At 34.4% G+C, this 15511-nt stretch overlaps 1 protein-coding gene across 2 annotated transcripts in view; it reads left to right on the top strand.

Annotated features, from left to right (window-relative positions):
- LOC140444315 (ATP-binding cassette sub-family C member 10) overlaps positions 1-15063 on the top strand; it is a 46315-nt gene extending 31252 nt beyond the window's left edge. For both annotated transcript variants that reach the window (XM_072536065.1, XM_072536069.1), the window contains exons 16-21: positions 434-607; positions 1306-1512; positions 4069-4291; positions 8447-8638; positions 11509-11752; positions 14761-15063. In XM_072536065.1, the coding sequence (XP_072392166.1) occupies positions 434-607; positions 1306-1512; positions 4069-4291; positions 8447-8638; positions 11509-11752; positions 14761-15003 (1283 nt within the window). In that variant the 3' untranslated portion in view covers positions 15004-15063. The remainder of the gene's footprint in view (positions 1-433; positions 608-1305; positions 1513-4068; positions 4292-8446; positions 8639-11508; positions 11753-14760) is intronic.
- Positions 15064-15511: the final 448 nt, after the last annotated feature.

The raw sequence follows: 15511 nt of genomic DNA, 5'->3' as shown, positions 1-15511 counted from the left end.
GTTTCCTGGTTGAAGGACCTGAGAGAGTGGTTTGGTTGCAGCTCAAGGCAATTGTTCAGAGCAGCTGCCTCGAAGGTCAGAATAGCCATGATGATTGCCAACCTTCGTCGCGGAGATGGCACTTAAAGAAGAAGAAGAAGAAGTCTGTCTGTATTAGCAGTCCATTACACCTATGGTAGTCGATTACAACTTGAGGCGAATTGATACATATTTCAATACAAACAATTCAAAGTCATGTAACCTAATACGACCAGTCTTCGTAATTTGTACAAACGACTCACAATAAATATATGCTTTCGAAAATAAACCCTGAATGGACGAAAAAATGCAGCAAAAAATAAGATCCTAGCACTTTTGCCAGATGTTAATAACTAACATAAAATATAACCAACGAGTATTTCTTTTCTTTGTTCTGATATTTGTTATTTTTTAGGTTCTCTTTTTATCACGATGTACGGTTTGCCTTGGATATGTGTCTTCCTTATTCCTCTAGTACCCATATATACGTATTTATTGAATCAGTACAGGATAACCTCAAGGGAACTGAAGAGGATATCTAGTGTAACTCTTTCTCCCATATATAACCATTTTAATGAAACTTTGCAAGGTGAGTATGTTTTCGTAATACTATATTTAATAAATAACGGGGAAAGAAAAGGCACTACTCAAGATCCTTTAAGTTTATTAAGTAATAATTGATTGTATGTTTCTGCGAGTAGTTTCAGACTTTACAATTTATACTCCATCATCAGGCCTATGATACTATAATAACAGTATCACTGTATAATGGACATATCAACCTATAGATGCTGCAGTTAGTTTAATCACCATAAATCTCACCTTAACCAGTTATCTATTTTTAAAAATTGTTTAAAAAGTGTTGAAAAAAGGACGGTCAATAAGAGATTAAAATAAAATAATGGAAAAACCAGAACAATGCGTTACATAATTATTGCAGTTTCGTATTAGCTTAATTTTTATCTTCGAGATATTTTAAAATTGTATTATATCACAACATTTTGTAATCCGGTTTGAAGGACCAATGTTTAATTTGAGTACCAGAGCTGTGTAGGTCAATAAGCTTCGATCCTCCGATGGAAAATACCTGGATGTGTTGTGGGTGGCCTATATATTAGTGATTTTAGTTTTAATGTTGAGTCTGAATAGATTTTAAGAAACAGTTATATGAATAAATAACTTACTGGTTGCGATATCTTTTCTTGAAATGTTTCGCTAGGATATCTCAATTCGACTCTGTTTTGATCTGACATGGGATAATTAAAAATTGTATTTCTACTTTTACAGGATTGACTACAATTAGAGCGATGAGAGTCATCCACAAATTCAAACACGACAACAATCAACATCTAGAAGCTAATCTGAAAGCTCAATTCGCCAGTCAAGCGGCAGCTCGATGGTTGGGTCTCAGGTTACAGTTTATAGGAGTGATCATAATTACAGGTGTTAGTTTTATTGCCGTCATTCAGCATCAGTACGATATCGCGGATCCAGGTAATTACCAATCTCAATGTTATAGATCACATATATCAAATTTTATCACACTACCGAGCATAAAATTAGGTTTTTGTTTTCCAAAATTTATTAAAAGTAATGAAAATGAACGATTTAGCACGTAGTTTGATATCGATAATTTCTATCTATACCAATATCGTTGATATTGATTAGTCAATCTTATACAAAAATTGTATTATATACATAAAATGCCAACGCAAGCCTTTTAGACCCATAGTTTGAGAATTACCGTACATCGTCTTCGGTAATTGACGTTCACTCGCCAAATGTGAACATCTTTCCGTTTTTGATACTTCTGTTCTAGTCATCTTTTTCTACTCGTTCTATTACTTTGCTTTCCAACTCTGTCTCAATTTCTTTGAGACCTTCGTTCATTGTTTTCAAATCTTCTTCTTATTACGCCGCCTCTTTTCGAAGGTTGGCGATCCAAATGGCAATTGTAGCTTTGGAAACTGCTGCACGAAAGATTTCTGAGGATGAGCGGTCAAATCATCTTCTCAGGTCTTTCAGCCACGAGTTCTGGCGTCTTCCAACTGATATTTTGCCCTGCAATTTACCTTCAAATATGATTTGGAGTAATTCATATCTTTTACCTCTCAACATATCATCCAAATATTGTATTTTCTCCCTTTGATTTTATGCTGAGTAATTCTTTTTGTTTATTTATGCTCCTAGGTACATCATCATTGGTAACTTTTTGTATCCATGGAATTCCCATCATCCGTCTGTATATATACATTTCAAAGGCATCTATTCTTTTTTCTGTTTCAGAGTCCATTTTCCAACTTTCACAGCCATACAGCAAAAATATTTTCAAATGCCCTAGCCATATTAATATCGTAGCTTTGGCTACTTGAGCTATTGCAGGCTCCCCATATAAGTACATTACCTCAGTGTTTGTTTATTTTTGTAGAGGTCTCCTTCTTTGACTTGTTTTTCTTTTTTCATATAGTAACGTTTTCCTTCGTTCGCCACAATGGGAACAAGAATCATAGGAGACTTCACCACAACAAAAGGGCTCCTGCAGGGTTGTTCCACATCTCCAACCCTATTCAAAATATACTTAGAGAAAGCCTTGACTACATGGAAAAGAAAATGCGAAGGCATGGGAGTACCGGTACGGAACGAATACCTATATACATTAAGTTTTGCAGACGATCAAGTAGTGATTGCACAAGACCAAGACGACCTCAGCTACATGATGAAGAAACTACAAGAAGAATATACCAAGGCTGGCCTAGATATTAACCTCGCGAAAACAGAGTACCTATCTACAAGTGAAGAAGACATAGAAGATCTACAGATTGATGACAACGTAACAATCAAAGGAAAGGATAAATTCAAATACCTGGGGTTTATAATCACGAAAAAGGCAACAACAGAGGAAGAAATTACACAAAGATTAGGACAAACAAGAACAGCAATCCGACAACTTAACTCAGTATGGTGGGATAGACACCTAAATATGAAGACAAAAACACAGATTTATAAAACATTAGTGCGAAGTATTATGACAAATGGGGCTTAAAATTGGATCATAAACAAGAAAACCAGCAGTAAGATAGTAGCAACAGAGATGGAATGCCTGCGAAGATGCTGCAGAGTAACAAGAATGGATAGGAGAAGTAATGACGAAATAAAGCAAAGAACATCAATAGAAACAGACATACTAACATATATAGAACAAAAAAGACTAAAGTGGTATGGACATGTAAGAAGAACTAGCGACAGCAGATGGATAAAGAAAATAACCTAATGGAGCCCCATAGGAAGGAGGAAAAGAGGACGACCCCGAAAATCCTGGAGGAACGAAGTAGACGACGCCATGAGTAAGAGAGGACTAAACGATGGAGAATGGAACAACAGAGAGAGATGGAAACGGTTGAGCGAGGGAAGGCAGTGAATACTGTAGAATCCCTAAATATATATAACGTTTTCCTCTTCTGCTTGGTGAAAGTCCAAGTCTCACACCGTTGGTCTTAGCACTGTCTTATAGCTAGATGATTTTGTTTTCTTGGTAGATTCTTGATATAAATCATGTAATACCACTCCCTTTTTAATTTCTTATTTATATTCCTTATTTTTGTATTTTTTGTACGAAAAAAGAAACGTATTTCAACTTCGCTGTTAAAATAGATGAAATCGTCTACTTCAATTATTGTGAAGCCTTGTCTCTTGTAAATCCAATATGTGAACCCCATATTTACTTAATTCTTTTGATGTTTTCTTTGCCATTGCCAAGTCTAATTCCTTAAGACATCCTTTTTTTTTGTCATTCTGACCTACAAGGCTTCCAACGGTTGCTTGCTGTGGTTCCATTTCCAGGCCTCTCTATCTATTGCAATTGCTCTTCCTATTTTTTCTATTTGATCTACTTATTTTCTAAACCCTCTTATTTCTTTCAGTGATTGCTTTAAAAATTGTAATAAATTGTCTTTAGAGTGTTATAGTGATCACAAGTTAAAAAAAAATATGTTTCAAAAAATTAATTATTTATGTTTCTACAAAATTAAATATTTCCATTATTTCATGTAGGTTTTATCGGATTGGCCATTTCGTACGCTCTGGGTATCACGGGATCACTCAGCGGCGTCGTAAACTCGTTCACGGAGACAGAAAGGGAAATGGTAGCCGTCGAACGTATCAACCAATACGTGGAATCCATACCAATGGAAAGTAAATATTTCGTTATGGACCCTCCATTCGCTTGGCCCAGTCAAGGCGTTATCTCTTTCGAAAACGTCACCTTGCATTACAGGTAAATATTTTACTATTTATACAGGTATTTTAGACTTATTTTTGGACTAAGAAGTTAACTCTTTAGACGTGTTCAGAGACTATTTAGGAAGACATGTTCAAAGACATTAACTAGGCAGATAAAGGAATAAATGTTAATGGAAGAAAACCGAGTCATTTGAGATACGCTGATGACATTGTAATATTCGCTACAAGTTTCGAAGAACTACAGACCATGATGACGCAACTATTTGAAGCTTCGGAAAAAGTAGCTCTTAAGATGAACTTGGAAAAAACAAAAAGAATGACAAATACACCGAACATTAGAGAAATAACGTTGAACGACATAAATTTAGAAACAGTAAGCGAATACATCTACCTGGGACAGATAATGAAAGTTAACAAAGAAAATCAAACTGCCGAAATTACCAGAAGAATAAGGTTAGCGTGGGCAGGATTTGGAAATCTGAGTTGGATCTTGAAAAGTACTAAAATAGAACAATATTTGAAAACCAGGATTTTAGGATCAGTGTATGTACTCACGTATGGCTCACAGACGTAGACACTCACCGATGTGGATAAAATAGTAAAAGCACAAAGAGCGATGGAAAGATCAATGTTCGGGGTGAGACTTATAGACAAAAAAAACAAACAAATGGATTAGAAGCAAAACCAAAGTAAAAGAGGCAGGAGAACATGCTGCCAAATTAAAATGGAGCTTGGCAGGACACAATGCTCGACTGAAGGATAAAAATTGGAACCACGAAATACAACAATGGACACCATGGTTAGGAAAGAGAAGTAGAGGAAGACCACAAATGACTGATGACATTAAGAAGATCGGTGGACACAACTGGAAGCAAGTGGCGCAAAATAGAAAACACTGATTTGGGGGAGGCCTATCTCCAAAGTTAGATTACTTAAGACTGAAGAAAAGTTAACTGTTTTGGTTCCTTAGTAGTTAGTGAAAATTATTCAATCTATTTTTTTTTTCTCTTAAAATTGTTTTCTAGAGTATTATTTTGCGGATCAGTTTAACCAAAACTGCAAGATATGCACCAAAATTGTTTTTTTTTTTTAGAATCCTGAGGAAACTAATAAGTATTTTTGAAAAATTTAAACGCAGAATGAAAGCTTACATTATTACCGAGGGCCGAAAGTCCCTGAAAACTTCTATAATGTTTATTTTAGTAAGTTACAGGGGTGACAAAAAAGAGAAACTTAAGTATAATTTTTAATTTCAAATTTCTCATTCAAAAGAAACATTTTGTTTATTCTAAGGGACTTGGCTCTTGGTAATAATGTAATCTTTCATTCTGCGTTAAAATTTTTCAAAAATATTTATTAGTTTTCTCAGGATTCGAAAAAAACATTGGGCCGAAATTTTGCGCCTACACTCTTAACTCTCACAAATCGACTGAAATTTATTCTATACAGACCATTGTACTGCACTGCATTACTCGACACTGTCCACAATATAATTTCTACACATACTAATCTCCTGAGATTGGTAAGAACAACCTGTCCTGGAAAAGTCTGAAGACTCTAACACAGCTGTTTCCCTCGTTTCAACGAGGCAGTCATTGGTATACCAGGCACTTTTTAAATGTAATTGTTACAACTTTTAAAGGGTTTTCACCCCTATAACAAAGGCGTTAAGCTTTTAATATTTTTTATTGTGTTTTGTGTTGACAATAACTCTTCCATGAGGTATTTATAACCTATAAGACGAACCTCTGAAGATGGCATGTGACATGCTGAAAGTACTTAGCTGATTTTATTTTACCAGTTTGACCTATACATTTAAGAAGAGACCTGACAGTTTTCTATTATAATAAAAACATTGTTTTTCTTTTATAATAAAATTTTAGTGTATACTAGTAGGTTATTTAAGTACGTAATTTCCCTGTTTTTTTTGGGCATAATCGGGACTGGTCCCTCTGTTCTTGTATATATATATATATATATATATATATATATATATATAACAAGCGAGTCTTCTACAGCTGGCGCCGCTTCTCGCATCCTAATTTCCAGCGTTTTCTGTCGAAGCAATCTTCAGTTGTTAAATCTCTGGCGGTCATTGCATCGTCGACATCGTCTCTCCAGGATCGTCTTGGTCTACCTCGTTTTCTTCTAGTTGGCGGAGTCCATTCTTCTATTTTTTTTGGCCATCTATTTTCAGGCATTCTCTGAAGGTGTCCATACCAGTTAAGTCTTTTGGCTTCGATTGTGTCTATTATGTCTAGATCGATTTCCATTTCTCTCCGAATATCTTCGTTTCTCACCCTATCAAGTCTAGTGAGCTGGCAACATCGTCTCCAGTAGTTCATTTCCATGGCCTTAATTTTTGATTTGTTTCTTTAGTTTATTTCCCAGAGTTCGGCGCCGTACAGCCCAATACTTTCTATTATTGTTTTATAGATTCTTCTTTTATTTTCTTTTGTTATTTTTTTATTCCATAATAGTCCGTGTAGCTGTCTGGTGGCTGACCTTCTTGGCCAATCCTGGAGTGTATTTCTTCGCTACTTCCTGCTTTTGATGTTATTTGGACTCCCAAGTATTTGAAATTGTCTGTTGGTTTTAAAGTTCCCATTTCGATTTGTAGGCTTTCTGGTTTTTCTCCTACAACTAAGTACTCAGTTTTTTGTATATTAATTGTGAGGCCCCATTTGGTATACTCATCTTCCAGTTTTCTAAGCATGTAGCCTACATCACTCTCATCTTCAGCTAGAATGGCTTGGTCGTCAGCGAAGTGTATCGTGTACAATCTATCATCTCCGATTGGGATGCCCATATTGCAGCACTTTCTTCTCCACACTGAGAGTGCCTCATTTAGATATATTTTGAAGAGTGTAGGTGCTATGCAGCAGCCTTGCTTTAGGCCCTTACTAATAGGAATTTCTCTAGTTAATCTATTTCCAGTTTTAATGTTTGCCGTCATATTTTTGTAGAGCTGTTGTACTGCTTGTATATTTTTTTGCTTATTCCTTGTTTTTCCATTGCTACCCAAAGCATTGAAAGTGGTACACTATCGTATGCCTTTGTCAGATCTATAAAGACTATATGAGTTGAAAGGTTGTGGGCTAATCTTTTCTCGATAACTTGCTTTAGAGAGAATATACTGTCCATACAGGATCTGCCTGCACGAAAGCCATTCTGTTCTTCAACATCTATCATCTCTTTTTCAATTTTGTTTTTTATTATTTTTCCATACAGTCTTGAGAGTGAATTTATGACACTTAGCCCCCTGTAGTTTGAACAATTCTTTCTATCTCCTTTTTTGTAGATGTTGTTAATATGTGCTTTTGTCCACTCCGGTGGTAAGTCGTGTCCATTATAGAATAAGGTGAAGACATACGCCAGTAATTCCCGTAATACTTGTGGGCTATGTTTTAATAATTCATTTGGTTTACCTTGTGGTCCGCATGACTTCCGATTTTTTAGAGTTTGTATTGCATTCTCGACTTCCTGTACTGTTATTTCATCGTCTTCACTGAATTCCAGTTCATATGTTGTTGAACTGATGTTCGTGAATTGAGGTCTTGTTTCAGTCAAAAGTTGTGAGTAGTGTTCGATCCAAGATCTTTCTTCTATTAAATCTATTCTACTCGTTTCTTTTCTGTTTGTTCTCAGATTTTTTACCGTTTTCCATGGTTCTCTTGATCTTGTTGACCCTATATATTTGTTGAGTTCTTCGCATTTACTTTCCCAGGAAATATTTTTTGCTTTAGTTACTAAATTTTTTACTTCTCTGTTTGATCTTGCATATGTTCGTCTATCATCTGGATCATTTGTTTGTAGCCACTTTTGATATGCTTGTTTCTTGTTGTGTACTGCATTGGCGATGTCATTTGTCCACCACAATGGAGTATTCTTTTTGTTCTTTTGGATTGTGCCGAGCGCTTCGTAAGCTGCTTCATGGATTTTATTGATTATCTCTTTATAGGTATTCTGGGCTGAGGAGTATATCAGGTTTGCCAATTTTTGGCTGAGTCGCAGCTTATATAAGAATGATGTCGAGTCGTTTTGCAGTGCATCAATATTGTATTTAGGTAGATTCGATTCCGGGGGTTTTGATTGAGCTAGTTGGTTGTCATTTTGATGTAGTACTTGATGTAGTTCTTGTTTATATATAATAATGACTTTGAAACAACATTTTTATTTATAATTTTAGAAAACATTTGCCACCATCGCTGATGAATCTATCGTTCGATACCAGGCCGTACGAGAAAGTCGGAGTTGTTGGTAGAACAGGGGCTGGAAAGAGCTCCATCATATCTGTATTGTTTAGACTGGTAGATATAACTGCAGGAGTGATCACCATCGATGCCGTGGATATCAAGAAAATATCACTTGCAACATTAAGGTACACAGTATTTTCTCTTAAGTTCGTACACGTCATGAATGAAATTTCTGTCACGGTATAACCAACTGCTTAAAAATTACTTAACGAGAATTTTAGAATTATTTTAACTTTTTAATTTATGTAATGCAAAAGTGAGTTATAAACATGTATTTATTTTTATAAATATCACAAATCTTCGTTCAGGCAAAAACCTAAAGTGCTGTGAATATCTAATTTTTTATTGTGGTTTAATTAATTAATAATAATAATAACCCAAAATTTTCTTTACTTCATAGTTCTCTACTCTTCCAGTAATACAGTAGAGCTCTGCAAAAACTCAACGCCAAATTAGACGGCATGCAATTGATTTATCTATAGTGTATTTTTATGTATGAGAGAGTAATAAAACAATAAATTATGTATGCAAATCCCTAAACTGTTGATACGGGTGACTCAATGAAAAACAGATATTTGTCAACAAGTTTACAGAAGTATATAGGAAAACAATTTTAAATTGAGTATGACCACCAGGTATAAAGGTTGGAGCAGAATAGAATACAATAGTTGTGAGGGTTACTAATCCCTAAATAAGGTTGCCAGTGTCGGAGTGATGGAGGTTAACAGGTACTAATGAATTTGCAAGAAATGTAAGATGTTTATTTTATTGGTTATATATAACCAATAAAAGTTTAATAAGTACCTACCTATTTGCAAAATAAAGTTTAATTCTTTAGATAAAATAAAACGTTTTATTTCATCTATTTGCAAAATAAAGTTTAATTCTTTGCCTATTTGCAAAATAAAGTTTAATTCTTTGCCTATTTGCAAAATAAAGTTTAATTCTTTAGATAAAATAAAACGTTTTATTTTATCTGAAATGAGTGCATTCCACGAAGTAAGGGTTTCAACAATCAAACATTTAATTCTTTAATTCCAGGAATCTACGACAGTAATTGACTAGATAATTACCTTCTAAACTTATTCCACAGAAAATGTGATAGTGGGTTTTTCCATTTTGTATATAGGAAGGTCCAAGTGGCATATTCAAAATTCTTAACAGTTCACTAAAAGTAGGTACTTCAGTTGCAAGGTGCAGTTTATTGTGTATACTAGTGTTATGGAAAATTTGGAAGTGCCGTGTAAACGCCGAAAAATTGGTCCTCTAACAGTTAATGAAAAAACATTAATATTTAATTGTTTTAAATCATTTACAGACAAACGATTATGTGAAAGTGTTGATGAGACCGTTGAGTTAGTTAGCAGTACATTTGGTGTTGGGAAATCTACGATTTACAGAGTTATTAAAGAAGAGAAATGTGGTAGTTTTCAAATACCACGTAATGCTCCAGGGAAACCAAAATTTCAAATAGAATATCATTTTAAAGAAGGACTTCGACGGAAAGTGCATGAATTCTTCTTTAGACAAGAATTTCCAACATTGGATAAAATTCTTGTCTCAGTTCGAGATGATAAGGATTACCCAGAAATGAGTCGAAGTACGTTATGGAAACTTTTAAAAGAAATAGGCTTCCGCTGGAAAAAGAATCCCAGAAAGTCTATTTTATTAGAAAGAAGCGATATTGTCATATGGAGAAGACGTTTTCTAAGAAACATAAAGGAAATGAGAAACCAAAAAAGAAAAATATTTTATCTTGATGAAACATGGATCAACGAGGGTCATACACCAAATAAATTTTGGCAGGATGAAACTGTTACAAGTCAAAGGCACGCTTTTGTAAATAACTTATCTACTGGTTTAAACCCACCATCAGGAAAGGGACGCAGACTGATAATAGTACACATTGGCAGTTCAGACGGTTTTGTTGAAGGTGGTTTATTAACTTTTGAATCAACTCGTACCGGTGACTACCATGAAGACATGAACGCTGATGTCTTTCAAGAATGATTCGAACAAATGATAGATCTTCTTCCTAAGAACTGTGTAATAGTAATGGATAATGCAAGTTATCACTCCAGACTTATAGAAGGACTGCCCACAACCAAGTGGTTAAAAAAAGACTTGCAGAATTGGCTGAGTTCAAAAAATATTACGTACCATCCCGGATCTATAAGAAAGGAACTTTATTCGTTGTGTGCCCTTCATAAAGAAAAATTTAAAAAATACGAAATTGATGAAATTGCCAAAAATCGTGGAATGACAGTACTTAGATCCCCACCATATCATTGTGAATTAAACCCGATTGAACTGGTATGGGCACAGATAAAGAGTGAAGTTTCAAGAAAAAATACCACTTTTAAAATTCATGATGTTAAACAGTTGTTTTTGGAGGCCGTAAATAATGTAAAACCTGAAAACTGGGAAAAGGCAGTAAATCACACTATTAAAGAAGAGGAAAAAATGTGGAAGCTGGACAATATTACTGATAAAATGATCGAGCCAGTTATTATAAATCTTGGTTCTGAAAGTTCATCTTCTGAATCTGATTTGGATTTGTAACAAGTAGCTGTAAGTTTTATATTAATATTTTTATTCATCTATTTAACATACCTTAGACGGTTTTAAAAACTCTTTTTCTCTTTTGTAATTTTTAAAAATTAAAAAAAATGTGAATTTTTTAAAACCCTTTTTAATTTAGGCCAGTCAGTTCTAATATAGTGTGTGATAAAAGAGGTCACTTTTGTTTACATACACATAAATAACACTTTATAACACTGAAATAATTCATTTATTTTTTACAATTATTCAAAGTAATTTTTCAATTAATCTTGAGCACGCCCATGGAGTGGTCGGAGCTACCAGTTAAAATTATGCTAATTACTCTCTCGTTCATAAAAATAAACTATAATTTAAGTAACCAATAATTCACTCCTGTATACCTTTTGCTGCAAGAATATTGGTTTTATTTTTAATGGACGATATAAATTTTCAGATCTAGGATGTTTTGCATACCGCAAGATCCTTTCCTGTTCAGCGGGACTTTAAAAGAAAACCTGGATCCTCTGGAAGAGTTCAAGGACGACGAAATATGGAACGCTCTGGGAAGGGTAAACTTGACTGACGTTATTAATTCTTTAGGAGGACTAAATTATAAGATTGACGGAAGCGGTTCGAACTTTTCCGTCGGTCAAAAACAATTGGTTTGTTTAGCCAGAGCTGTTCTTCACAATGCAAAAGTAAGAATGAGTATCTTTATTAATTGTTTAGTTGATATAACAAGTTACTTTGATATAACATGTTTTACCAAACAGTAGTTTCTTTTAAAACGATTAAGTCGTAGATTATTTGTTATGTCTATATATTTATTTATAAAACTACTATAGATTGTCTCAAAGTGACTAGTCTGTACAGGGTAAATGCACAACATCGATGACATACTTCTTTGCAAACTTGTATTAAAATAAACGTCACTTCTTACTACTGAGCCTATTCCATCTTTTGTGTTGAGGGTAGCTTAAGTACTAATGCCCACTAACGACCCTGTCTGGCTTCCTTCTGTCAGTGGTTCTCAAACATAAATAATATTTGCTACAGCACACTTGGGTTAAATTCAAATAAAATAGAAATTAAGAAATGCCTTTTATTTATGTCACACAAGCAGTTTGTTTTTAATTCTACAGTATTTGTTAGCGATACAAACCATTTGCATATAGATTTAAATAAATTCGAATAAAATAAAACTAAAATATAAAGAAACATTTTATTTATGTATTGTTTCGTTCAAAAGTTAAGGGGGGAAGGACTTTTAAAAACTGCACTGTATATGTTGGCAGTAACAAAACGTAGAAATATCCGAAAATAAAACTAATAAATAAGTTGAAAATAAAAGAATTGTATTTAATTTCGTGTGTAAGTAATCGTAATTGTACACCATTATATTTAGTTCCTTTTTCTGTCAATCACTGTCACATTTAGTTTCTGCTTCACTATCGTCATCATCATTATTATCGTCACTGTCATCACTATCTTCGTTATTTATATTTATAATAATTGGTTCGATATCATCCAACAAATTGTCAATTTCCCACATTTTTTTCTGTTGCTATTACGTAGTTTTTCCATTTCTCTGGCGTAATGACCTGGTACGCTGCTGTAATTAAATTTCGCATTTCAGCTTCTTTAAAATTCGCGTTGCGTCCAGCTATATACCGTTTCACTTCACTCCAAACCATTTCGATGGGATTGAGTTCACAGTGATAAGGTGGAAGCCTCAGAATCTTCAAATTGTGCTTTTTTGGCAATATCTTCTATTATGTACCTGTCATATTTTGCTTTAAAGGCCTTGACTACATCAAGTAACTCGCATTTTAGGTAGTCTTCTTCAAAAAATAGGTCCTTTGACAGAAGCCATTCTTGAATATCTTTTTTTAGTGTTGATCTGTTGGGAATTTGTTCTGACTTTCTGCTGTGATAGGAGGCATTGTCTATTACCACAACAGTTTTTTCTGGGAAATTTAGCATTAAGTTATTTTCGAACCAATCTTCGAAGGTCGGTAGATCCATTTCGTCCTAGTAGTCCTGAGTATTTTTCTTTGCCAAAAACGTGTGCTCTGCTCCATCAACAAATCCACTGGTAGATCCTGCGTGCAATAAAACGAACCGTGCACCACGAGCTGTTGGAGCTTTTAATTCTGTTGTCAGACCACGAACAAAAGTATCGCGATGAGATGTAATTGTTTTATCAACCCATTCTTTTTTCACACTGTGCCCGATATTTACCCATGATTCATTCAAATACACTATGTTGTATCCTTCTGCACGGTATTTACGAATTGCGCGTAAATAACGATGACGCCATGAGATGATTTCTGGTTTTTCAATCAAAATTGAATTTCTGCCACGTTTTATAAACATAAAATCCATATAACTCAGCAAGCGATGTAGCGTGGCCCGTGAAAAGATGGGCAAAGTTTCTTCGACATTTACAACAGCTAATATGGTGTTTATTGTTGGTGGTATATTGTCACGAAAAAATTGATGTGAACTATCCTACGAATTTGGCCCCTGGCACCTTCATCGTACTTGTTGTCACGAGAATTACCAACCTTTCGCTTCTTGGGCCTGCTCTTTGGAGATTGTAATATATTAGGTGATGAATATTCCTGTCGTATGAGGAAAAGAGTCTTTTCGCAAACACCACTCATTTCTGATACTTTCCTAATTACACTTGATACAGAATTGTTGTTATCCTGATTAAGATGATAATTAATAATATTCATTAGTATCTGCTTCTCTGAAAGTTTCAGAGCTTCTCCACGTTTCCATTTAACAATCTCCCCCATTTTGCGGTAAAAATTCGGCGTCAAATATAACAATAGCCAATAACAGAAAATTGCCAACAGCAAACCACAACAACAGCCACCAACAAATAATAACAATAAAACAGTAACAATACATCCAAGATGGTACAAATAATCGTAACTCGAATATGTTTACGCGCTCCGAAGAACAAATAAAGACTAATTAAGGCCCTGGATGTATCAAGCTTTTAAACATATTCTGTACAAGAATTACTCTAATTGCTTCTTAATTACTGAGTAACTTAGAAGAAAGTATTTGCAGTTGATATCAAGCAAAATTACAAATTCCTTACACATTATGGCAGTAATTAGCACCGCAGGGACATAAATAACATTTTAAATTTGGCACTTAGTAGAAGTTACCAGAATTATTTTAAACTTTGAAACAAATGTTTATTTAATGCACATTTTATTATACTAATGCTACTAATAAAAGATAAAAGTTGATAAGTTACTATTAGAAACAAATAATATATAGTATTATGTAAAATTATTAGCAAATGATATTTGTAAATTACGTAAAATTGTATGTGAGGGCTTGTTGAGAACTCCTGGTTTATCCCGTTTATTTTGAAAGATAGACAATAGAGAACGCCATCGCTCACTGCATAAAACTGGCAACGTCTTGGCGAAATTCCCATAAGGTTAGCATTGCATATCTTACCCTGTACAGACTAGTCACTTTAAGGCAAAGTATAGAAAATTGATTTTCTTCAGAATATTTAAATTCAAAAGCTTTAGAACGCAGTGACAATAAAAATATGGACATAATTAATTTTTTTTTATCTGTGTACCATACAAAAAATTGTATTTTTGACAATTTCATCATGATGTTTATTGAAATATGTACAAATTAATAGTAAAAATGTTATACTTTGTTTCAGATATTGTGCATTGATGAAGCAACAGCAAACGTTGACGAAGAGACTGATAGACTTATTCAAAACACTATCCGTACCGCTTTCCGTAGTAGTACAGTCATAACTATAGCTCATAGGATACAGACCATCTTCGACTCTGATCGGGTGTTGGTGATGCATCAAGGCGAAGTTGTGGAATTCGACAAACCTGACGTATTGATGGCCGATCCGAGCTCTTATTTTTATAAGCTAGTAGACGAAGCTTGATATATAATTTATTACATAGATGATTATCTAGTTTAATAAATTTTGTATTTATTTTAATAATTCTTTCGTTTTTTTTTTGTTGTACACCTGCTTTCCTTTTTGTTTTCCGTATATTGCGAAGAAAAATATTAGGAATCTTGATAAAACAATATGTTGTATGCAACCAACACTGTCTGAAGTTAAAATGACAATCCGATTATATAGAATCGAAAAAATCAATCAATTTGTAAGCTATATGACAGTCTAATTTTTTCTGGCGAGGTGAAGTACCTTGGTATTACCCTTGACAAGAAGTTAACATGGAACTCACACTTAGATGGTAGAGCTAAAAGAGCATATATTGCCTATGAGCTGTGTCGACGAACAGTCGGACGCACCTGGGGCCGCACGCCCAGGGTGATCGCCTGGGTCTACACCGCTGTCATTAGGCCAATGCTAACTTACGGAGCTATTGCTTGGGTACCAAAAGTGCTACAGGCAACAGCGATTAACAAACTAAACCATATTT

Source organism: Diabrotica undecimpunctata, chromosome 1 (assembly GCF_040954645.1).
Source record: "Diabrotica undecimpunctata isolate CICGRU chromosome 1, icDiaUnde3, whole genome shotgun sequence".
NCBI classification, from domain to species: Eukaryota; Metazoa; Arthropoda; class Insecta; order Coleoptera; family Chrysomelidae; genus Diabrotica; species Diabrotica undecimpunctata.
This window is presented reverse-complemented; position numbering and strand designations above follow the sequence as displayed.